At 37.3% G+C, this 23,687-nt stretch overlaps 2 protein-coding genes across 12 annotated transcripts in view; one reads left to right on the top strand and one right to left on the bottom strand.

The window, feature by feature from the left end:
- Positions 1-106: 106 nt before the first annotated feature.
- On the top strand, positions 107-10,263 carry cd247l (CD247 antigen like). Its single transcript, XM_027165983.2, has 8 exons — positions 107-369; positions 4,257-4,354; positions 4,445-4,480; positions 4,648-4,680; positions 7,198-7,251; positions 8,262-8,297; positions 8,393-8,422; positions 8,502-10,263. The coding sequence occupies exons 1-8, from the start codon at positions 312-314 to the stop codon at positions 8,571-8,573; spliced, it is 417 nt and encodes a 138-aa protein (XP_027021784.1). The 5' UTR covers positions 107-311; the 3' UTR covers positions 8,574-10,263.
- A 277-nt stretch (positions 10,264-10,540) lies between these two features.
- Positions 10,541-23,687, bottom strand: part of pou2f1b (POU class 2 homeobox 1b) — a 19,882-nt gene continuing 6,735 nt past the window's right edge. For 3 of the 11 annotated variants that reach the window (XM_027165969.2, XM_027165978.2, XM_027165970.2), the window contains 11 exons: positions 22,599-22,781; positions 20,845-20,977; positions 20,676-20,767; positions 20,278-20,451; positions 20,006-20,147; positions 19,567-19,721; positions 19,088-19,270; positions 18,822-18,927; positions 18,210-18,543; positions 17,739-17,839; positions 10,541-17,434 (listed from right to left, as the gene is read on the bottom strand). In XM_027165969.2, the coding sequence (XP_027021770.1) occupies positions 17,154-17,434; positions 17,739-17,839; positions 18,210-18,543; positions 18,822-18,927; positions 19,088-19,270; positions 19,567-19,721; positions 20,006-20,147; positions 20,278-20,451; positions 20,676-20,767; positions 20,845-20,977; positions 22,599-22,781 (1,884 nt within the window). In that variant the 3' untranslated portion in view covers positions 10,541-17,153. The remainder of the gene's footprint in view (positions 17,435-17,738; positions 17,840-18,209; positions 18,544-18,821; positions 18,928-19,087; positions 19,271-19,566; positions 19,722-20,005; positions 20,148-20,277; positions 20,452-20,675; positions 20,768-20,844; positions 20,978-22,598; positions 22,782-23,687) is intronic. The other 8 variants (XM_027165974.2, XM_027165979.2, XM_027165980.2 and 5 more) reach the window with 7 other exon arrangements.

Below are 23,687 nucleotides of genomic sequence, written 5' to 3'. Positions count from 1 at the left end.
ACATTACTTCCACTTTTAAATAGCATTCTAAAACACCTCTCACACAGGCATACAGCTTTAGTGTATGTGTGGTCTATAAATATACAGGAAGTTCTTGTGAAAAAGGTGTTGAGCAGAAAGGACAGAAGATGCTGAGAGTGGAGCTTTATGATCACCAGACAGATCTGAGCGCTGGGGCCATTTCCTGTTAGCAAAGGGGCTTCTGTACACTGACAAATGTGCAAAGGTAGAGTGCTAAACATCTTTTCAGTGAAGCTCGGCAACAAGCATTTAAGACCTCCAGGTAAACTTCTGGATTTTCAGGCGATATAATGGTAGTGTTCAAGAAGGATTCGCTGCTGTGCCTGGCCTTACTGGTTTCCTCTGCTGGTGAGCTTATTTGTGTTCCTCTCTCTATTTTTATTTAAACCATTGTCCAATTAAAGTAATATAAGCCAGAGCTCGTTAATTCATAGTTTTATTAACAAAAATAATTACCACCATAAAACACTTACCTGGAATGAATGAAATCTGACGTCTGACAGATTTTTGCAATACAGAAACATATTTTGGGTGTACACATCTCAGCGTATTAGAAATGACATGTCGAGGCTTTTCCACTCAGCCTGCGACATACAGTAGAAAGGCTTTGCTCAGCACACATTTGTTCCATTTCTTGAAACTTGCATTCATCTTTTTTTTCACACAGTTTCATTAATAGCATTGATGTATATTCACAAATGTTTTCCACATTCTTAGATGTGGTTTCTAGCTTTTGTATTGTGAGTCTTTTTGTTACTTCACTTTTTGTCATTACTAGTTTTCTCACAATCGAGGGCTGGAAAGTTACCCTTAAACAGCTGGAATGTTTTTGTAAAATTGGAGAATTTTTGATTATTGAAGCTATGGGCATTTTTTGATATCATCAAATTATTTTTGTAGTTCTCGATATAATGCATTTAGCTTTTAAATCACGCCATCATACCGCACATGTAAGCTGTTTATTTAATCATTTATTTAATTAAATGTATTTAATTTTTAATTATTACATTGCTTGCATGCAATATAAAGGCAATTATTATTATTATTATTATTATTATTATTATTATTATTATTATTATCATTATTATTATTATCATTATTATTATTATTATTATTATTATTATCATTATTATTATAATGATAATAATTATTTTTAAAATGTCTTAATACTAGTTGGGAGGCCAAAGTCCATATTGTAGTCAGTTGTTTGCCATCTTTTATTTGTCTTCATGTAGAGACCACTGCCTTAGGATCTCTTAATAATGAAGTATTAATATGCAAAGGCTTTTAGTAATTATTTTTTTTGAAAGATGCTTCTTACTGGATTTGGTACACATTATATAATTTCACTTGAAGTGTTTAATTTACGTTATTTATGCCAATAGACTCTAAATTGCAGTATCTGCTTTAAAAAAAAAATACAGAAATATGAAAACAAAAACATCTTCAGCTTATAATATTTATATTAGTGATCTTCCAAAATCCTGTATTGTCCGTGTTCCAATCTCGCTGATTTCCCCATTTTCCATAATACAACAGAATATTTAGAAATGAACGAAACATACACCTCTGCCTAAGGCCAGTTTAACTTACTATCAGAAATACGTCTAAGAAGGTATTTCTGATAGTAAGTTAAACTGGCCTTAGTTTTCCATTTTCACTTTTCCATTTTATTTCTGTAGATGTGTAGTATCTTTTTTTTTTTTTTTAAAGACAAGTAAATACAGTTTCCATTCATTATGTTTAAAATAGATTTAGTTATAAAACTGAATCAAGATAATTTTTTACATTGGATCTATTTACTAAAAATGATCTCTTAATACATTAAATGTAAACTTTAATCCATTTTGAAATAGCTTATTAAAATTTTTGTGTAATACAGATAATACACTTGTTGATTTATGCTGGTGAAGTTATTAGGAACTGTGCTCATGTAGGTACCTTTCACTTTCGTGTCTGACAACTCCAACAACTATACAGTACACCTGGAGAAATTAAGTCACTTTCTTCAATGTATATGAGTAATTTGAATTAATTATGTTGCATGAGATCATTGCCTGTCATCCTGTTCTATGCATTTCTGATAAACACATGGTCATTTCTAACCCCAAGCCCCAGTTAGCAGGAACGCTGAATGAAAGTGATGCACATAAACATTATCATCTATCTTTCACGTCTCTATGAGAAACCACTGAACTACATTCTGCCTTAGACCCCATAGCGTGTAAAAACTTACCTCTGACAGGAAGACATATGTTGTGCAGAAGAAACTGTGTAAATTATGACTGAGCATAGCCTTCAGTTCATAGTAACTGTAGTACTGTAAACATTCAGCACCCAGCATCCTAGAAGTTTCACTCACTATACTACTATTTTTTCCATAATAACATTACTCCAAACAATCACTTTGTGACTAAGACTACATGGCCATTTGTTTCTGACCCATAAGAAATTCAGTGATCAGTAGTTTTTCCTAGAAAAAAAATCACATTTTCTACACGCAAAGCACAAACAGCTCAGCTCAACATGGCATATTGTGCCAAGAGCTGAAGTGCAAACCCGCTATTAATATTCAACTTTCACTCTCCATAGTGGGCACAACTTTATATAATTCTGTTGCTAAGAAAAAAGTTGATTTTGGTTTTTAAAGACAATTTACTGTAAGTTAGTCCTCAGAGTGCAAAGGTAATACATTTACATTTTTGGTGTTTAGCAGACACCATTATCAAGAGTAACTCAGTGGTGGCAGCTCTGAGGACCTGAGATTCAAACTCATGAGCTGCTGATCAGTAGTTTGGCACCTTAACCACTGTGCTACCACCTAGATACAGTAGCTAGATACATACATTCATACATACATACATACATACATACATACATACATACCATACGTACGTATGTCCGTACATACATACATACATACATACATACATACATACATACATACTTACTTACTTACTTTCTTTCTGTCTTTATTGTCATTGTGTAGTAAAGCTACATAGCAATGAAATGCCGTTTAGCATCTGCCGGAAATGCGAATAGTAGATGTGCAAAAGATCAAGTGCAGTTAAATATTTAAATATATGTACTGTGAAATAATATTCAGTGTATGTACAGATAATATACATAAATGGAGGTAATCTGGGCTAGGCAACAAATTATCATCACAATCACATACACAATAGGATGAAAAAAAGTAGAACATTTTCAATGTTGATATCCACATTTCGGTGCAGGAGATTGTAAACTCTCAGGACACAATGAAGAGAACATGGAAACCCTTATCACAATTAACACACATGGTGTAAATAGTGTAAAAGTTAAGATATTGAAAATCTTCCTTGGAAAACATTTGAATTAAATGTGATGTAAATTTTCTCTAACAACTTGGATGACCCACATATAACTCTCTCCAAACTCCTCTAATCCTCTGACCAACTTTTTCATATTCTCTACTCTAATATAATACTCTAATATCCTTCTTACGGTCTTCTTGATATTCAGATTATATCCATTATAACTCTGCCCTGGAGCCCAGAAGGGTGATAGAAATTATTCTTTTCAAAAATGATAGTTTGAATTTGACTAATTTGACTTTATTGCAGAATATTATATAGAATATATACTATATTTCATCTATTTCACTGTGAAAAAGGAAAGTAAGTAAATAAATAAATAAATAAATAAATAAATAAATAATCAATTTAGAAATATATAAGTATATATGCATACTTTTTAAATCCCAATAACTTTGATTTGTACAACAGTTACGGTATATAAGAAGAGTTGTATTTTGTTCTAGAGGTCATGAATGAGTTATATATATAATATTTAAACAGAAAAAACATAAAATATTATTATAGCTATTTTGTGTATATTATAGTGTCCTGAAGAAAAGACTGGCCATTCTTTGTTTAGGCCTTTTTTTTATTAGTATTATTTAAATATGGAAGATAGCAGTGAACAGTTTTTCTTTCATCGACATGTGGAAGTTAGCTCTGGTGAATATTTGTTCATGCTTCCAAGTTCCTTACTGAAAGATTATTAATTTACCTTCAAGTTTCTGACATATTTGACATATAGACTTCTTTCTTATTTGTGATTCTTCCTTGCACTTTAACATTAAAAGCTGAGATTAACCTTTTTTTTATATTTTTAATAAATGCTATGTGCACTTTATTGAGGAATTCTTGTACACACTTTACCTGTAATAGCTTTCTTTGTTCTCCTTGCAGGGGCCACAAATTTCAGTGACCCCATCATCTGCTATGTGCTGGATGCAGTTCTGCTCTTCTACTGCATCATTTTCACTGCGCTGTATTTTAAACTCAAGGTGAGACTGTTATGTAGACAATGGATCAACAGGTTTTCATTCCTGTGCATTACTTTTGTCTAAACCATCTTCTGACTGATTTTTTTTTAGTTTCGAACGGCCTTTGCCCGGGAATCTACTAACAATGTAAGTTACAGTATTGTTTAGTTCTTAGTGCAATGTCTGGTAATAGTGTGTCAGTGTTTATGCATAATCATTCATTATATAAAATGTAATCTGGTCCGTATTTGCCATCAGTAAAATTTGCGTTCATTCACGTGACTCGTTTGATCTGCTTCTGTTTTCTTCTGTAGGGTCCAGAAGCAAAACAGGAGAGGATATATGAGGTAAGTTAAATTCAATGCATGATATATAGCTGAGGAAAAAGATGATTGGAAACAGTACAACATAGCATGACAGTGGTGCATGGTCTAAGAAGACTAATAACAGTCTGCCTAAGAAAAGAACAGATGTGTTTTTATTATATCAAGACCAATCTAACAGTGTAAACACAGGTGCTGGTGCAGAAAAAAATACATGATTGTAGTAAGGTTATGAAGCATTTTGTATGTCTGATCTAGTTTTTGACGATTATCTGGATGCCAGGGTTAGAGTCAAACAGAATTCATTTAATCCTAAGTACTTAGGATTTAGTACTTCTTTTGAGCAATTTTGCTCTAATTAATTTCCTAAATGCATGTAATGGTACAATTACGCAAATGTATAGAAGCAAAATACTGAAATATGTGAACAGTATTTGGCTGTTCCTTGAATATATGAATAACTAATTTCAATATGAATAATACTATTTAGACAATTTAGTATTATATATATTATTATTTATAAAATAGATTATTTAATTACCTTTCTTTTTATTTCATATACACAGCAATAATCAAATAGTAACAATACAACAGAAACCATACTACTATTAGTCCCATCACTAATAATAATAATAATAATAATAATAATAATAATAATAATAATAATAATAATAATAATAATAATATAGCACTTTCTGAAGAAAAAAAAAGAACAAAAGTTGTTGCTTTTAAGGGTATGGACAACATTATTTTATTTTATTTTCCTGGAATGAACACGCATTTCACTACAGTGCAACAGATCAACACCACGAAGGCATTTGAAAAACAGTAAAAGAATTTTAAAGTCAATTCCTAAAGACATTTGTAGTCTTTGAGTTTAAGAATCTCACTTTCTAACACACATCAAGATTTTTGCAACAGCATTTTGCATTCTCTATACACTAAAGATAGAACTCGATAGGCGTCTTGAGGTTTCTCGTTATCTGCAGATAGATTGAGAACATCATATGAACTTCGGATATGTTTCTAAGGTGATAGCATGCTGTGAATGAATATTTGCAATTGTTTAATTATTAAACTCTACATGGATAAAAAATATTTTGTCTACATGACAAATGGGTCTAGCATAGCTTTATTATATAAACCCTTGTGCTTGTCTTTTGGTTTCCAAAATTGCATCATTCACCTATAAAGCAACTACAGTAGTTACCCACTGAAGTCTCTTACAGCATGATAGTGTTGTCTTATGATTAACTGCTCTGTGGCAAATTACCTTCACATTTTACAGAGCACAAGACATATAAAGGTTACAAATACCAATTATACAACAGCCATCCACAGGAGCCAAAAGACTCTTTTCTGTTCTGGCACCAAGGTGGTGGAATGAACTTCCCTTAGGGGTCAGGACAGCTGAGTCACTGGCTATTTTCAAATGGTGGTTGAAGACCTACTTATTCAGGAAACACTTCAACTAGCACTTCGTTCCCTATCTTCTGCATTTATTTAAAAAAAAAACACCTTTGAAACTTTTTCATTGTAACTTTGAACAATGTTTTAAACTCATGGTATCTTAAGTATGTAACCTAGTGAACCAGCATTAATGTATTCAATGTTAGAGATTTAAGCACTTATGTACGTCGCTCTGGATAAGGGCGTCTGCCAAATGCTGTAAATGTAAATGTAAAAGAGCAAAAACTGGTATACTCTCTCTCCCTTGTCGGTCAGGGCAATACTAGCTAATCACAGCTATCTGTGAATTCTAAATAACATTTTCTTCACTTGGGAAAGACATGAATGTTTATCATGCCAGAAACATTCACAAGACGTCTGGTTCAGAAGTTGTTCTGCTATTATTATTATTATTATTATTATTATTATTATTATTATTATTATTATTATTATTATTATTATTACATTACATTACTTTACATTACATTATCACCCAAATGAGGATGGATTCCTCTCCTCTTCCTCTTATCATCTCAGGGAGGTTTTCCTCACCACCGTCACATCTGGGTTGCTCATTAGGAAAATTGTCAGATTGTCAGAGATATACAGTAACTTCATTTCAGACTTGAAATTACATTTTTATTCTGTTTCTATATTTTTCTTAAAGCTGTTTTAAGACAGTGTGAATTGTTGCAAGCACTACACAAATAAACTGCATTGATTATTATTATTATTATTATTTATTATTATTATTATTATTATTATTATTATTATTATTATTATTATTATGTGCTTTAATAATGTGAATGGAAAATTGCTTATTTTCACTCTTTTTCGATGTTTCTATGTAACACTGGTTCAGTTTAACAGTTTAAAAAAAACAACAAACAACCAAAAAAAAAACTTACTAAAGCCACTTCCGGTTTACTTTTGATTGAGATCTATATATAAAGATCCGTTGCGCTCCTCGTTCGTTGAGAATACATGTATAATTTTGACACAAGACGCCCTCTGCTGGACGTCTATTGAAGTGCAGGAAGCTCGTCAGGGATGTTTCAGTAGGAAAAATAACTTTGTTCTGTTTATCTGCAGCAACCGTTAAGAGCCACAGAAGAACATTATGAAGAGTTCCGGGTGAAAAACCAGGTCTGTGTTCAAGTAATAACTATAGTTAGTCTTGATGATAAGTAACCTAAACACCAGAGTGGGTAATTCACATTTTTTACCATTATATTGTCAAATCACAGTTTTGCAACACTGGTTGTTGTGACTTTATTGCCTAATTCATGTTTAATTCATCCTCCTACATGAACTGAAAGGGCAAATGGGGCTAGCTTGTCTCAGTAGATTTTCTGAATAACCCATTGTGTTTGTTTTTTGTTTCCTGTCCTGCATCACTGGCCTATAAAGCAACTAGTTACCCTCTGAAGTCTCATACAGCCAGATGGTGTTGTCTTATGTTTACCTGTTCTTTGGCTAATTACCTTCACTACTGAGACATTTTCCAGAGCACAAGACATATAAAGGTTTCAAATCCCAAATGATGGCACAGCAATCCAATGCCAGGAGCCAAATAAGCAAAAATGTCATTCTCTAGCTTGTCAATCAGAGCAATGCTAGCCAATCACAGGCATCTCTGAGTTCTTGTATGGGGAAGAGGGCAGATAGCACTTTGCTCTGAGTAAGATATGATGCCCTGTGATGTAGAATGTGCAGCAGATGATTTTGACTGAATGTACATGCCTCATAGGGGACCGTTAGGAAATGAAACAAATCCCTGAAGTATATTTGTTTAGTAAATTTGCTAAAATGTTATTAGTTGTCAATATCATTGTCTTGATTTGGTTAAGACCGTTGTATTAGTATGTAGCTAGCTAACCAAAAACATGTTGTTCAGCAGTTTTCTTGTTATGGTTATGATTTCTATTTGTTGTTATTATGTACATTAGTATGAATTTATGAAAGTATGTTTTACGTTTTACGTTGTTGCTGGGGAATACTGGTTAAAAACAAAATCTAGAGCACAGCCACTTCTGGTTTCCGATTATTTAGTCAACATACATGAATAATTTAGACACAGAGACCCTCTATAGGAAGTCTATTGAAATGCAAGAAGTTCCTCAGGGATGTTTCAGCTTGGTTTTGTTTATCTGCAGGCACCTTCCAGTAAGGACCCTCAGAGCGCAACCCAGGTACGTGCTGAAAGTGTTGATATCCTTAGTTCTTAGTGACAAATAATCAGATTTGGGAAAAGACTTTTAACTATTAAATCTGTATGTTTCCACAGCCTCGGAAAAAAAAGAACAAAACCAAACATGTGAGTTTCCTCATTCTGCACTGTATTAAGGATAAAACATAGAGCATGAACCTATTCATTAACTGTTGCTTTCTTGTAGTCTCAGAGTAAGAGCCATGCAGCAGAAGCCATTGAGCTGACATCTGTCCCTGCTTTACCAGCACGCGAGTGAGCCTGTACACAGAGGGCTGGTTTAAACTCATTAATGATGATTTTTTTTCCTTCCTCCACTTTCTCAGAACATCTGCTCCTTTAACTGGGCATCTGTAAATTTTTGCACATTTCACCCAGTGGAAAAGTCTAAAGGCTACTGCTAATATGTGCAACCTGCCTATTTGCTTGCATAATAACTCTTAATTTAAGTAGCTTTTAACTAATTGCAGAATTAATTTAATTTACTCTCCAGTGTTGTTGAATTCTCATATCCGATTGGTCAGAAGGTGTTGATCAATTCTCTAATAACAGCACAGCTTTGGAAGAAACGCAGACTGAAAAACATATCACAGGTTTATATTAATATGTTATTGTGTCTATAAAAACAGTTCATTGTCAGGGATGCGTAGCGCAAGACACACTTTCCACATAACGACCCTCAAGAACGAAGCCTGATAATAAAACTATTGAAAAAAAATGTGTTATAAGAAATAATTGATTATGACGAAGTTTTCTGCAAAGGAGACATTTAACATTTATGATAGGAGTATTTATAAAATTTTCTGACATGGGTCATTAAAAAAGCTGCATTTTCTGGTTTGTTAGTAACCTATAATCAATTTTCCTATTTTTTCTCCCTTTTTTAATTTTATTTAATTGTCTTATTTATTTCAAGAATTTAATGTTATTTCAACATTTTTAGCTGTTTATAATGAAATGATAAAAAGGAAGAAAATTATTTCAGGGCTTCTATGAACATATAATTATAAATGATCACACATGCAGCTATGTAAATGTAATAGTTAAAGAGTATGACATGTTCATGAATAAGCGTGTAAAAAATGAACAGTATCAGGCTGTGCTGTCGTTTGCCCTGTGGTCAATTTAAGTAGTAACATTTCCACTTTTCTCCGGCACTTCTTTTCCTCTTCGCCATGGATTACATATATAGGACAGGTGTACGTAAGGATTTTTTTTTTTAATGACAGTGTTGTTATAGGAAATGAATCCAAAGCAAAATGATGCATCACACCCTGTCATTTTTTTATTTTTTATATGCTTGACACTGTTCTCAATATCAATATATAAGGATCAGAGAACATCACTATAGTTACATGGATGGTTTCATGGTTGAGCAAAGAGAGGACAAAAGGGTTTCCAGGAAGAAAATGAGAATGTTATTGCTTAAATTAATTATAGTACTGGAAAATTTGACTGTAAAAAAATGATAAAAATATAAATGATCAGTTTAATCTACCCCTGTTGAAATTTGTCCCACCAGATCGTGTGCCCTAATTCAGGAAATCGTAGCCCAGACTAATTTTGATAAAGAAAATAAATACTCCATGATCGTGATATGTTGTGCCTATGTTTGTGCTTCTGTGGGCATTTTGATGATAAGAAGATAATTAAGTCTATTGTAATGATTAAAAGGAAAGCTGATCTCGTATCGACCGATGCGTTTAACATAAAGTATCATTTAAAAATGGGAGAAAAAACTATTTTTTCAAACTAATGCAGTAGACTGGGAAGAAAGGTTCATCTCAGCTGAGTAACAAGCATCTGTCCATCCACCACATTACGGTTTAAAGTTCTTTGTTTTTATTTTACATATCCAGTGCAAGCTATATACAATTTTTTCATGCAAAAAAGCTAAGCCTAATTGGAAATAATAGGCTATATTTTGCTAATAAACACATTTATTCCTACATCTTTTCCTTTTGCTTCATTCTTAATCCATCTTGATTTTCATGTCTACGCGGTGTTACGTCATGCCTATAAAATGAAAGGCTGATCTAATGCGGTAAAACAAATGTAAGAAGAGCTAATCATTCATTGGATTAGCTAATTATCTGCAATACTTTCTCACAGTGCTGATGTCCTGTACAACAGTTAAAGCTCTGAATTTTAAAAGCCATTTTAAACAGGCAGGTTTAGAAGAGATACCAAAACCACAGCAAGACTCAAGACTTCTTACAATATGAAAACACTTGGAAAATGGTTTAATGATGTTTACAACAAAAGAGATCTGTACAGTTACAGTAAAGATTATCTTTATATATTAAAAAAAATACAGCAGACAAAAATGTATCTATTCTACCATGTATCCTGATTCACATACTTGTATTTCTACACAATCGGTCAGTTCTAAGCTACCATGATGTAGCCATTGTAGAGTCCAGTCAAAAGCTTGTGTTCAGAGTGAGAGGCATTGAAGCCCTGCTCCATAGTGATACTCAGGATACAAGAAATGAGCCTCACTATTACAACAGTGGCTTAGAGTTCAGATAAGACACACAGAAATACAATCTACTTTATGACACTGGTGGAAAAAAAAAAAAAAAACGCTTTAGCTGTAGGAAATGTGAATGACCATTTACAGTCCTCGACTGAAGCACTATGTACATGTTCCTATTTTTTTATTTTTTATTATTTGTTAAAAAGAAAAAAACAATGGTAACTTGGGCAGTGAAACTGAATCACATACACAGACACACCCGAAACGTATAAAAATACTATTTGTTTAACCTACTGTACTAATAGTAAGACAGTTCTTCAGTTATCTCCATGCTGTGACAGAAAAAGAGCAATACATCCAACAAATCAGAATTTTTAAAATGCCACTTTTTGTTTTTTCTTTTTTTTTTGTTTTTTTTTTGTTTCTTTAAGTATTTCAGAAAAATACCAAAATATACATCTAAGCTTTGGAATTACTGAGGTTAAGACTAATGTCAGAGCTGGGTTCTGTTCCTTAATACACACATTGAAGGGCTTGAAGAGGAAGAGAGAAACAGGACAAAAGACAGTGTCATCTTTGGTATCTGCATGTGTCAAACATTTCAATATTTGGATTTTTGCTTTGGGATAGAGCTTGTAGCGTCTGTCGACTTTGCACTCCGTATAAAGCTGCTGAGTGAAGTGTCGAAGACCCATTTGGTTAAGAGCGGTGTTGCAGAGACACGGCCCCGGCGGCAAACAGGACAACAATGCATAGTTGCACAGAGAAAATCAAGATGGCGGAAAGAGCAGAGACAAATTGTAAAAGAGAAGTTAAAACAGCACACTGAAATAACGAGACATCAGTACAGAACAAGGAACCTTGGAGAGGTCAGATGTGTTTTTTTTTTTTTGGTTAGAGACACTCATAGAAACAGATTTGCAATGTTACAACTATAAAGACAAAGGCATTGAGTCCAGAGAGCAGACAGTTCATCCTGAGCAGGTTGCAGTGTGCACAGGATGTCCTTCAGTGTGTACTAACTAACATCACCCAGTCAAAGAGGGGTTAATTTTACAAGTCCCTTGGAGAAGCCTGCCCTCTGTCCTTATCAACTTCCTATGATCTCAGATCCATGAAGGGAGGGTAAGAAAGAGAGACAGCTGAGTCCATACAATCACTTTGCAAGTCTTTGGTTACCACAGAGAGGTTCGGGGCTAAGGACTGCAGGTGCCACGAAGAAGACATACACACATAGACCAAGTACACACCAAATAAGCCCTGCAAGTTACAGTCATACAAATGAAGGACAAGAAGGAGACGATTGTCAAATCATAAAAATAAACTACAAGGTTAACTAAAGTAACAAAGGTGCAAAATAAATATGGCTATCGAACGTATTAACTAACATCTAAGGGTGAAACGGAAGAAACAAATCAAACGGAGAGTCATACTCTACATGTTTGAGATTAATAAGTGTATATGTGTGTAGTGTGTGTCTCCGTAGCAGCTGCTGGACCTTCGCCCTTTACACTAAATAGACATCTGCAGGCTTCTCTTTCAGGACAGGGTTTTTTTAATTTCCCATTAGGTTTTTCTTTTGTTTTCTTTGTTTGTTTTTTAAAATAGATTAAAGCAAGTTTTTACTCTGTGTCGAGTTAGAAATGAGGTATACAACAGCTCCTTTTACCCATTCCAGCAAACTCTGCCATCGGGTCCATAACCGCTTCCACCTTTTATTCTTTTCCAGCAACGGACTGAAGGCCTCCTGCAGCAACCTGTAGGTCAGAAACTACACGACTACAGCTGCTTCAAAAACCAAAATCTCTAATGCAACCACTCATCAGAGCACATATCTACAGTTAAAACTAGCTCAGAGCTGCTGCAGAAATACAAAGCCTCTTCAGTCGCATCCGGCTCTGGAACACCACTCAATCCTATCACAGGTTAAAAAGCATAAAGCCGAGTGGTCACCATCACCTCAATCAGTCAGAAAAGCTTTCAGAAATTTTGAACATCAAGGTTGTTAATATTTCCTATTTGTTTCCCAACCGATCATTAGTTAGAAGCCTTACTTCCAATCAATTTATTCAAATTCAGAGAATTATTTTCCCTACAGGATGAACTCTGAAAGCGAAGCACGGCTACCGAGAACTAGGACAACCTCGTTCACCTACACAACAGCTGGAGTTGGGTTATTAGTAAAGCTTTTTGCAACAGGTTTCCAACCTGCACAAGTCACACCAAAATAACAGGTAGCAACATTTTGTATGTTCAAACATCCCCAAAAAAAAAAAGTCCAATACTCACAGCATTATTTCAGCGATCAGTATGTAATGTAGACATAACAACATGCGGGAATGCATCCCTTCATTCATCCACACACACACACACAAAAATGCACACACCAATTGACATACGATGGTTTGCTACGAAGCGTCAATCTTCTAAAATAATAGTAAGGCATAAATGATAAGTTAATTTTGTTAAAGAAAGCCAGTGATGTTGCGCCCTCATGCTATACACACACACACACACAAAAACCTAAACCTAAAAACAAAAATAAGTTGAAATGATTGTTTAAAACAACACAGCAAATCAATTTGAAAAAATAAAATAAGCAGAAAGTTAAGATCGGCTGCTTTTTGGGTCCATTTCCCAGGCGACAGTAGAAGCTGGGAGCACCATGGAAAGCCCCCTGTATTTAAGTGTGGAGGGAGGACAGCCAGCTCCACATTCAAAGGATGTGGTGTTACTTTTTGGTCTTGAGAGTTTTCAGTTTCGGTTCAATTGCTATCATAAAAAGTAAGTAAGGTATTATTTTTTTGGTTGGTTGTTTTTTTTTTTGGTTGTTTTTTTGTTTTTTGAATAAGCATGACAAAACACTACATTCATTCTTTATATTAGGTGAATTATAAAATGTGAGTATGATACATATGCATATTTATATATCTATATATATAGAATTTAGGGAAACAGTTCTTTCTCTAATTATTTAAGTCGTTCCTCGGATAAATATTTTAGAAACTTCCCACGCGTCCCGGCACCACACCACTGCACTAAAACAACAGCGATACATAACCATACATAAAACTACAAGTCCTATAAAGCCATGTGGCAGCCTCAGGACAGAACCAGCGGAGTGAGCAGCAACAAGCCACAAAGACAAAGGCTTTTTCACTTTGGCAAGTAAGACAAAAAATAATAATAAAACCGGAGGTACCCTATTAGTTGTAGTACTTGAAACAGCAGTAGTAGTTAGACTTAACTTTGTTTTTTTCTGATGTAATTTGATGGGTTTTTTATGTTGCATTGAATTTTTTTTCTTGTCTGTTGGTGTCATTTTGCTTAAAGCAAACCTTCCACTTAAGTGCTGATGAGGTAATTAGAAAAAAAAATCTAAATAAAAAACAAGCAAGGATAAATTGGATAGAAATCAGCAGATAGAGTAACAGAAAAAAGTTTGATAATAATCCTCAGGCCTGTCTGAATGGGGCCGAGTCAAAAGGAAGGAGCTTGGATGAAATTTAAAATGACAGTGAGTTTTAGAGATACATGATATGTTTTACAGATCATTTCCATGTCCGGCTGATAGAGCATGCACTCTCTATTTAGACATTCTCTGCTAAAGCATGTATCATCACAGAGCTGAAAGACCAGAACCAAGGCTCAACCAGGAACAGTCTGCTTTCAAATAAAATAATAAATTAAGAATTAAAAGTACAGGTTAATCCTGACTGCATATTAATGTGATCCATGCAAAAAGTGGTTTTTGTATGCCACACTATGTACCGTTAAAGCTTTATATTTTTGCGTGTACCAGTGCTGTGCCAGGTTTAGAGGACAGTCAAAGAGTGGAGTGGTTTGGGATTTTTCCACAGTCCACACAGTGGCAAGAGCATAAATGCCAACACTGCGAGTGGATTCCAGTGAACTCTACTGAAGATGAGATCTGATCTATGTAGAAGCCTCTAGGACTACAGTTTGATGACTCAAATATAGAGCATTGCAAAAAGAGAAATACTTTGCACCGTCACCTTTGCTATTGTACATTAAATACTCAAAACTGCTGAAAATCAAAACACAAAAAAACAACAGCAAATCAAAAAAAAAAAAAAAAAAAAAAAAGAGGTGAACATAGCATATGCTGTATTACACCTTAAAGCTAAAGACGGCTCAATTAAGTATGTTCGTTGTAGGAGTTGGTAAAGAATTGGTAAAGAACAGAAATAAGACATGAGGAAGCTTGTCAGTAGTGTAGAGTGGTGATAGTGTGGCCAGCGTTTCGCTGATCCCCACAGGCACAGCAGCTAGCAAGAAAACGACTTTGGTTCAAGCTTTTCATCATGGCTGAATTACATTGGTAAGGGGAGAATAACAGATCAGGCTGCTAAAGCTCCTAAATATGGACCCAGACCTGCCTAGATAGTAGATATTTCAGTCTATTAAGGAACAAACATCACTCTGGCATGTTAAAAGCACACAGAAAACAAGAACCTGTAAGACAAAAGCACCTTGTTTCCATCGGAACACAGCGCAGCTTTAAAATATATTAACTTTATTCGGGAGGCAGAGACAGAGAGAGGGCGCCTGCTTCAGCCTCTCACCTTCTTATCTCTCACTCACAAAGACTACTCAGCAATAACCTGAAGTGGGTCAGGTTACTTTGAGGTTGTTGTTTCTTTTTTTTTCTTTTCTTTTTTGCTGCAGTACATGGACCTGACCACTTCCAAACTTTCAAACCTACATCCTTCCCATCCACTTGGGTTATTTGGTTAGCTGCACAAACAAGACAGAGCAGAGCAGGGGGAAGCCATCTGAACCAAAATAAAAAATAGTTTTGTCTTTGGAAATGATCTTCAAAATATTGCATTATAATATTTCCTGTGGTTTACCAAGAGCTTCCACTCATAAATATTTAAACTTACCCTACGCTACAATGGTAATATACAGCAACGTGTTTTAACAAATATTTTTGGTATATCATAAAGAGGCCAGCCAAAAAACTTAAAAAAACAAAACAAAAAACAGACCTCTTACTCAGAACATGACATGTTTCCCCCTAAACACCAGGCAGACCGTAGTTCTCAAATCCAGTTTTTTTTTTTTTTTTTGGTACAGGTTCTGTGCACAAGTAGAAAAGCAAACACCTTAAAACTCTCCTGGACAGAGGACAACCAGGCCTTCCTCCCCTGGGCCAAGCTGCTTCTTGAAATGTTACAGTTGCCACCAGACATTTGGTGGCATCCTCCTATATGACCTAAACCATGAAAACACTCATGCACGCATACACACACACACACACCAAAGCAAACTCGTATAACCCCACCATGACACTACACAGACAGCACACCCTGTGATGGGAAGACCTTAAGAGGCTGACAGACTTTGGGACAAATACAGGTCACAGTCTAGGCATCAAATGGTTATGCCACTACGCAGAAGCATAACAGTTTCAGGAGCTCTCAGTGCACCATCTCCACAAACTTTACAAGTGACTGAGGTCTACATTTGCCTACTATTGCAGCCCAAGACCTGTCACCTTTGTAATGACTGCTCATGCAATCATTTAAAGCTATTTATCCTATGTAAATAAGCCCATTTCATCTATACTAGAAAGCATTTAAAAACCTTTGCTACCAAGTAATGAGAATTTCTTCTGTTAAATCAGTGTTTCTGCGACCATACAAACGATTCCTTAAAAGCAATGAAACCGCATCACAGCCACTTTTTTTCTCCTTTAAAGCCTTGTAACCACGTGAGAATTATAAAGGACTAAAGATGCATCAGATAAAAGAAACAATAAGCCAAAAGAAAACAAAAAATTGATATGAAGGTACCAAAGGCCTGAAAAGCAGCACCCTGACAAAAATATTTAAAACCAAAAGGTGTCTTTAAAGTTCCTCAGTAATGATGATCACAGTAAAGGCTAAAAATGCTATCGATAAGGAGTTATTCGACAGTTAATAAACGATAAAGTAATGTGTTTTTTGGTTAGAGGAGTGTTTTAGGATCAAATAACAAGATAGAAATGTGAAACACAGAATGAGTTAAAATCAATCAAATAAAAACGTCTTTGCATTACCAAGTGAGCACGCGTGCAGCCCAGAGACAGTTCAGTTTGGCCATCTTAATGCTAGGCTCTCTTGTAACGCCAACATTCAGTTTGTTGCTGAAAAAAATCAAAGCAGGCAACAAGGTCACAAAAGAACATCTAAAATAAAGATGAAGATATGAAAAGAAACAAAAATATTAACATAATATAAAACTTCATTTTAGTAAGTTTCTTTTTGGTGGTAGCACAGGGATAGGGATTAAATAATGATTGATGAAAAGGAGAAGGAGAAGGAGGAGGAAGAGGACCAAAGGTGGATGGGGCTTTCACTGGGCCTTGGAGGCGGTGCTGATGGTGGAGGCGGGCACCGTCGCAGAGGTGACGGCATTGTGGTCTGCAGCGACATGCAGATTAAGGGCCCCAGCAGCCCCTGCAGCTCCTCCGGCAGACACCAGGCTCACCGGGTTGCTTGTGAGCAGAGACAGGTTTTGCGGGTTAAGAAAGAGAGGCGCTGTCACCAGGTTCGGGGTGCTGCCAGCATTGGCAAAAAGCAAGTTCCCACTGCCATCCAAAGAGGTGATCGGCAGAGTCCCACTCGAGGCCAGAGCTACAGAGGATGCAAAGTTAACAGAATTATCTTACTCATTAGGGGATACATTTTATATGGAAAGCATATTAAATGTGCCAAATGGCAGGAATACTGCAATGGAAAACATTTCAGCTTTACTGACATTAAATAAAGAGCACTTTTCTGGGACTCACTGGTACCGTAGAACACCAACATTGTTTTGTTCTAAAGCAGTTTAGTTCATTTACTACAGTTCTTTTCATAATGCAGCAAAACAGTATCCTGTGTCGAACAATTGGGATCTAAATGTGATGTAAGGTGATAAAATAAAGGGTGTACTTGCCATTCCACACACCTTGGATGGTGGCCAGAGTGCTGTTGCTCATCAGTGCTGGACTCAATGCACTGCCCAGGCCACCAGGAGCCAGACTCAGAAGAGCCCCACTAATCAGCACACACACACATCATCAGTAAGAGAGAGTGAGTGTGTGTGTGTGTGTGTGTGTGTGTGTGTGTGTGTGTGTGTGTGTGTGTGCGCATGTGTGTGTGTGCGCGTGTGCACATGTGTGTGTGTGTGTGTGCACACGCGTGTGTGTGTGAGGGAGGGAGAGGGAGTGAGAGACTTTTTAATTACTCTAACAGAGTCATTGTTTTATATATAAATAGTAAGTTAAAATATGACAAGGTATTGCATAAGAAGTTCTAAAAGACAAATGAATTCATGGAAATGCAGATTTAACAGCACTACCCTAGTTTACAGTTTACAAATAGAAGAAATAACGCTAGCAAAAGAAGCAGTCAAAAGACCACATACCCAGGCGTGAATTGTGAGGAGGCCATGAGGCCTGGGTTGAGGCCCGCAGCTGCAGCCATGGCAGCAATGCTGGCACTGGTAGGCAGCTGTGCAGCTCCATGCAGTGCGGCAGACAGGCTAGAGGCAGTCACCATTACCTGGCCTGTGCCTAGTGTGTTCACTGGCGTGGTGGGTGCCTGGGTAACAGTGCTTGCTGACTCCTGAGTCACCAGCGACTCAGCCTGTGGGGTACTGGGGGAGGGGCTAATTGAGGGCGATGATGCAGCTGTGGTCACAGAAGGCACCGTGGAGATGGCGGATACAGTCTTAGTATTTGCCGAGCCCACAGTGGTGCCTGGAAGAAGGACAATACAGTGAGCCCATCAACCAGATTACACCAAATGTGGGTCCAAGATGAAAAGGAAAAATAAGAAAGCAAAAAAGTCTTAAGTATTGCCACGTTTATGAAACAAAACAAAAGTAAACAAGAAGTATCATGTAATATTTGTGATTTTTTTTTTTTTGGTTATAAAATATAAAGCCTTTGAACGAAAAATAAACAAGCCTCGTCTTTGTGTCATATACCTTAAAGCCCTGCTCTTTGGCCATCACAAATGCTCGAGTGAAGCTTACCAGTGAGTCCAATGCTGGAGATGCTCGTGCTGGTGAGAGGCAGAATAGGATTTACAGTCAGTGTAGTCGAGGTGCTACTGGTCACAAGACTGGCTGTGCTAGGCGCCTATAGAAAAGAAAGGTAAAAAGACCACTTGAGAATATCTAGGGCATGAACCTCTATGCCCACTTAAAACAAATTACAGTTTTCAACATAATCTTTCATGGTGCATCAATGAAATATCAGTTGTTTTTTTAGATGTGCAAGCCTTAGCAATTTAGCACACCAGGGGTGTAGAGGGGGAGAAGATTGCTTTAATGGGGGTGCTGGCAGCACTGCCACTGCTGGGTGGGTTGATCCTCTTCTCCTTCTGCCGGCGGTTGCAGAACCATACACGGATGACCTCCTTCTCCATGTTCAGCTGGTCAGCAATCATGGTGATCTCCTCAGAGGTAGGTTTTTGGTTCTGCTTGAAGATGACAGACATGTCCTTTCAGCATGAGACAGCCAATGGAACTTTAAACACTTTTAAAACCGTGGGGAATAAAGTTCTACAGTATAGTAGCACATTTACATTCACAGCATTTGGCAGATGCCCTTATCCAGAACGACATACATAAGTGCTTAAATCTCTCTCATTGGAGAAAGATTAGCACAAACCCAGAGATAAAAATTAGCACTGACCAGTTTAGATATGATCTGACCAGTTCAGATAGGAGATACTCCTCACCTATCTGACCAGTTCAGATAGGAGATACTCCTCACCTCTAGAAAGCTCTTTTCTAAGGCCACTCTGATGTTGGTCTCGATGCTGGTCCTCTTTTTGCGCCGACGGTTGAGGCCCTCCATGCCCAGCCCAGGGGAGCCAATCGAGCTTGGGCTGGACAGGCCTTGGTCTGATGTCTGGTTCTCTGCACACACAACACGTACACACACACACAGCCTGATATAAGTACCTGAGGGTACTGTGGTCTTGTGTTTAATCACGCAAATAGCTACAAGATGATGTGGTACATACACCAATAATCAGTTCCATTTACGCAAAAATGACAGAATTATTAAAGCTGCTTCCATTAGTTTAAACTTAACATGCATTAATTACAATGTAACTGCTCTCTACTTGGAACAAGTCTGAGATGTGACAGGATTCTGCTCTATATCCTACCCACCCAGAAAAAAAAGGGAGGCCAGATTAGAGAAATACCTGCATCATTTAGCCACTTCTCCAACAGAGGCTTTAGCTTACACATGTTTTTAAAGCTCAGGTTCAAGGCCTCAAAGCGAGAAATGGTGGTTTGGCTGAAGTCATTTCCATATAGCTTTCCCATAGCAAGGCCGACATCCCCCTTTCACACAAACACAAACAGATGTAAGAGCAACTGCTAAATATGTGGGATAAACGTCTAGCACACAGTGTCATCTCATTGACAGACTACACGTAAGTAAATGGTTGGTCCTACAGACAACCCTATTTACCTGAGTGAAGCCCAGTTTGATCCTCCTCTGTTTGAAGGTCTTGGCAAACTGCTCCAGTTCCTCCAGGTCACTGGGTTCCTCCAGACTGGGTGTTTCCATGCGCTTTGGTGTCGTCTGGTTGTGAGAGAGGGTCTGAATGGGGGTAGCTGCTATCGTGCGAGTCGGTGTTGCTGGCTAAAATGCATGTTAAATGGTGATCAAGAAGATATATTTTAACTGCATGGCAAGAGGTTCGCACAAGCAATAACACAAATAAAGCTTTACTGTAAGCCTGGTTTCTCATATTCAAAAAATAGTTTCTATTGGTTGCCTGTTGCCTATGGGTAAGTCATAAATCTTTGCACTTGTGAAATTCCCACTAACATGCTTGTGTTTTTCATGGTTTGGGGTTTGCTGACCTGTGTGGCAAGAGTGATGCTTGGCTGACTCTGCAGGAGGTTGGCTTGACTTTGAGGTAGTTGAGTTAGAAGATTCTGGGCTTGCAAGAGGCCTGTTGAATATCATAGTTAAATAAAAGAAAGCAGGAAGCAGGCTGGTGTGCTGAGATTAAAATGGCATAGTACTCACTCTGCTGGCCCTGCGGCGTCTGTGAGATGATAAACTGCGCTGGCTGCAACTGGGCGGCAATTGGATGACCAGGCTGGACCAGCACAAACTGCTGTAAGTTGAGGTTCTGCTGCTGCTGCAGCTGCTGCAACTGCTGTGACACACAAACACAGATACTACGGCTACAATACCCATACAGAGCTGAACTCTTCAAACTGAATGACGTAGCTGAAGAACAAAGCATGTTGGTAATCTTTATCTGTAATGTTAGGTGGAATGAATACAATATAACATCTAGTAATAGCATGGAAATGAAAGCTATTCTTGTTGGGCAATACATTATCTCACACACACAAACACACACACGCACACACAGATGCAGATATGTGGTGGCAATAATGCTAAGCTGGCACTGTTAGATCCTCAGCTGTAGCTGTATATACAGAGTCATGGTATCTAAGGTTCTTTGGCGGGCTTGGGGAGTGAAGTCTGGTCTTTTCCTATTGAAGCACTTCTGTAGCACAAATTGTTGAAAAGTTAATGCTGGCATGGATAAAAACACACAGTGCATCACAGTTTGCTGTGTATGGGTCTGCATTAGCAGTGAGAGTGCCCATTCAGAGGGTCCACTGCTGAAGGCCCCTACAATAGGCACGTGAGCATCAGAACTGAACCATGGGGCTCTGGAAGAATGTGGCCTGGTCTGATGAATCATGTTATCTTTTTCATGACATGGACAGGTGGGTGCATGTGTATCACTGGGGATAACTGGGGAAGGGATGACACCAAGATGCACTATGGGGAAAAAGGCAAGCTGGAAAAGGCAGCGTGGTGCACTGGACAATATTTTGCTGGAATTTCAGTCCTGGAATTCATGTGGATGTTACTTTGACACCTACCACCTACTTAAACATTGCTGCAGACCAAGTTCCTCTTCAAACAAAGGCGTTCCCTAATGGCAGTGGCCTCTTTCAACAGGATAATGCTCCATGCATTATCACACTACAAAAATTGTTCAGAAAAAGTTTCAGGAACATGACAAAAGAGATCAAGGTGTTGACTTGGCCTCCAAATTCCCCAGATCTCAATCTAAAATCTAAGGTGTATCAAAAGCCTTATTGAGTCCACGCTTCAATGTGTCAGAGCTGCAAAATGGGGACCGACGCAATATTAGGCAGATGATTTTAAATGTTATGGCTCATCAGTGTATATCTAAAATGACCTTTCAATCACTGGTAAAAAGGGCTGAAAAATATGTACTTATTAGTCCCAATGTACTACCTGTACCAGTGTGTAATCACCAGACAGGCTGTGTTTAATCCACAGATTGGGCTAGAAAGCAAATCAGTGCCAGCTTTGCTTCGTCATTCCATTGTGCATTTTTCAACCAGTGGTGCTGCAGTTGTGCTTGGTTCCATAAAAGTCCAAAACTTTCTCTGGATGATATTTATAACAGGCCAAAACATGATGTGAATGGCAAAAATTAAACTTTTTTTTTTTTTTTTGAAAGAACGGTTTAACCCTGCTGACCCATTTCCGTCTTCCCTCACAGGCTTCCTGTTCATAATTGCTTAGTTGGTGTATTTTGTAAGCTGGGACCATGCACCATCTAGGTTTTACTAAGCAGAGAAACACAGATCTATATTTGCTAGTACAACCACAACGTTTCACCATGGCTTCCCAACTACTACACATCTACATCCAAGAAGGAATGTAAAAAATAAGTAATACTTTGAAGACAAATAACAGTAGTGTTGTGCTGGTGTTGTTCTTACAGGTGTGATCTGAATGGGCTGAGAAAGGGGGATCTGTGTGATCGGCGTGGCAGCGGAGGCAGAGATACTCGCTCCTGTGGTGCTGCTCTGCTGGTTGGCCGAGTGCTGCTGCACAGCTGCAGCCAAAAGCTGCGCCTGAGCCTGCTGCAGCAACAACTGCTGTTGCGCTGGAGTCAGAGTCAGCTATAGTGTGAAAGACGAAGACAGACAGAGATACAAACTGGAGGATGAGACAAATCAGTTAAACTCCCTTTAAACACTTGATTTAAAGGCACAGTCAGTTGTTTTAGCCTTATTTTGCTTTTGAAACGAAAAGCCATTGCTCATACATGTCAGTGTATAAGGGAGCTTTCTGGGTAGTTGTCCACTGAAAATCTCTAAGAAAACGTCTACCAAAAGTTATCAAACCATCGAACTTATCTAACAAAATAAAAATAACTGACTCCACCTTTAAAGCCAATAATTTAGCAGGATGAAGGATGATGACTGTCTAGAATGCTTTGGTCTCAAACTAAATATGACTGATGCCAAACATAAACATGCATTCCCTCACAAACATGTGCAGTTACCAATGTCTAAACCTCACTTCACCCACCAACCCATTTGAGCCATGACTGTAAAGAAAATCATGGGGGATCAACTGAGAATTAATGCATGATTAGTACATTGTTAAAGACATGGAGACAGCATATCATTCAAAACACCACCAAATAACGTACATGATAATTCTAGACATGGTATGGTTCAAGTCCGTTCACTATATTATTATGCGTTGTACAGTATTATTCATACAGGAATTAAATCTGGGGGCAGACTAGCTTGACATTATATTAAATGCTGTGTTGAAATTATATTTAATTTATATTATATGCAGGTGTTGAACCCCCAAGAAAAATCTGCATTTATAAATACTAAACAAAACAAAAAAACAAATAGACTTTAATAAAACAGGAAATTTGCTATTGGAAATAAGGGGAAAATGGTGAGCACCTCTATGTGAAAACACTAGCTCTGAGGGAAGCGTGTCACTTGCGCCAACTACCTGCCCCCTAGCAACATGAGCTGAGTCTGGGGCATTGTACCGTGCTT

Source organism: Tachysurus fulvidraco, chromosome 6 (assembly GCF_022655615.1).
Source record: "Tachysurus fulvidraco isolate hzauxx_2018 chromosome 6, HZAU_PFXX_2.0, whole genome shotgun sequence".
Lineage (NCBI taxonomy): Eukaryota > Metazoa > Chordata > Actinopteri > Siluriformes > Bagridae > Tachysurus > Tachysurus fulvidraco.
Note: the sequence above shows the minus strand (reverse complement) of the source record. Positions and strands in the feature narration are given on the sequence as shown.

Excerpts from the sequence above, each read along its gene's own strand:
- cd247l (XM_027165983.2), top strand. The coding sequence starts at position 312 with ATGGTAGTGTTCAAGAAGGATTCGCTGCTGTGCCTGGCCTTACTGGTT. Across the intron at positions 370-4,256 it reads CTTACTGGTTTCCTCTGCTG|GGGCCACAAATTTCAGTGAC; the intron begins GTGAGCTTATTT and ends TTCTCCTTGCAG. Across the intron at positions 4,681-7,197 it reads AACAGGAGAGGATATATGAG|CAACCGTTAAGAGCCACAGA; the intron begins GTAAGTTAAATT and ends GTTTATCTGCAG.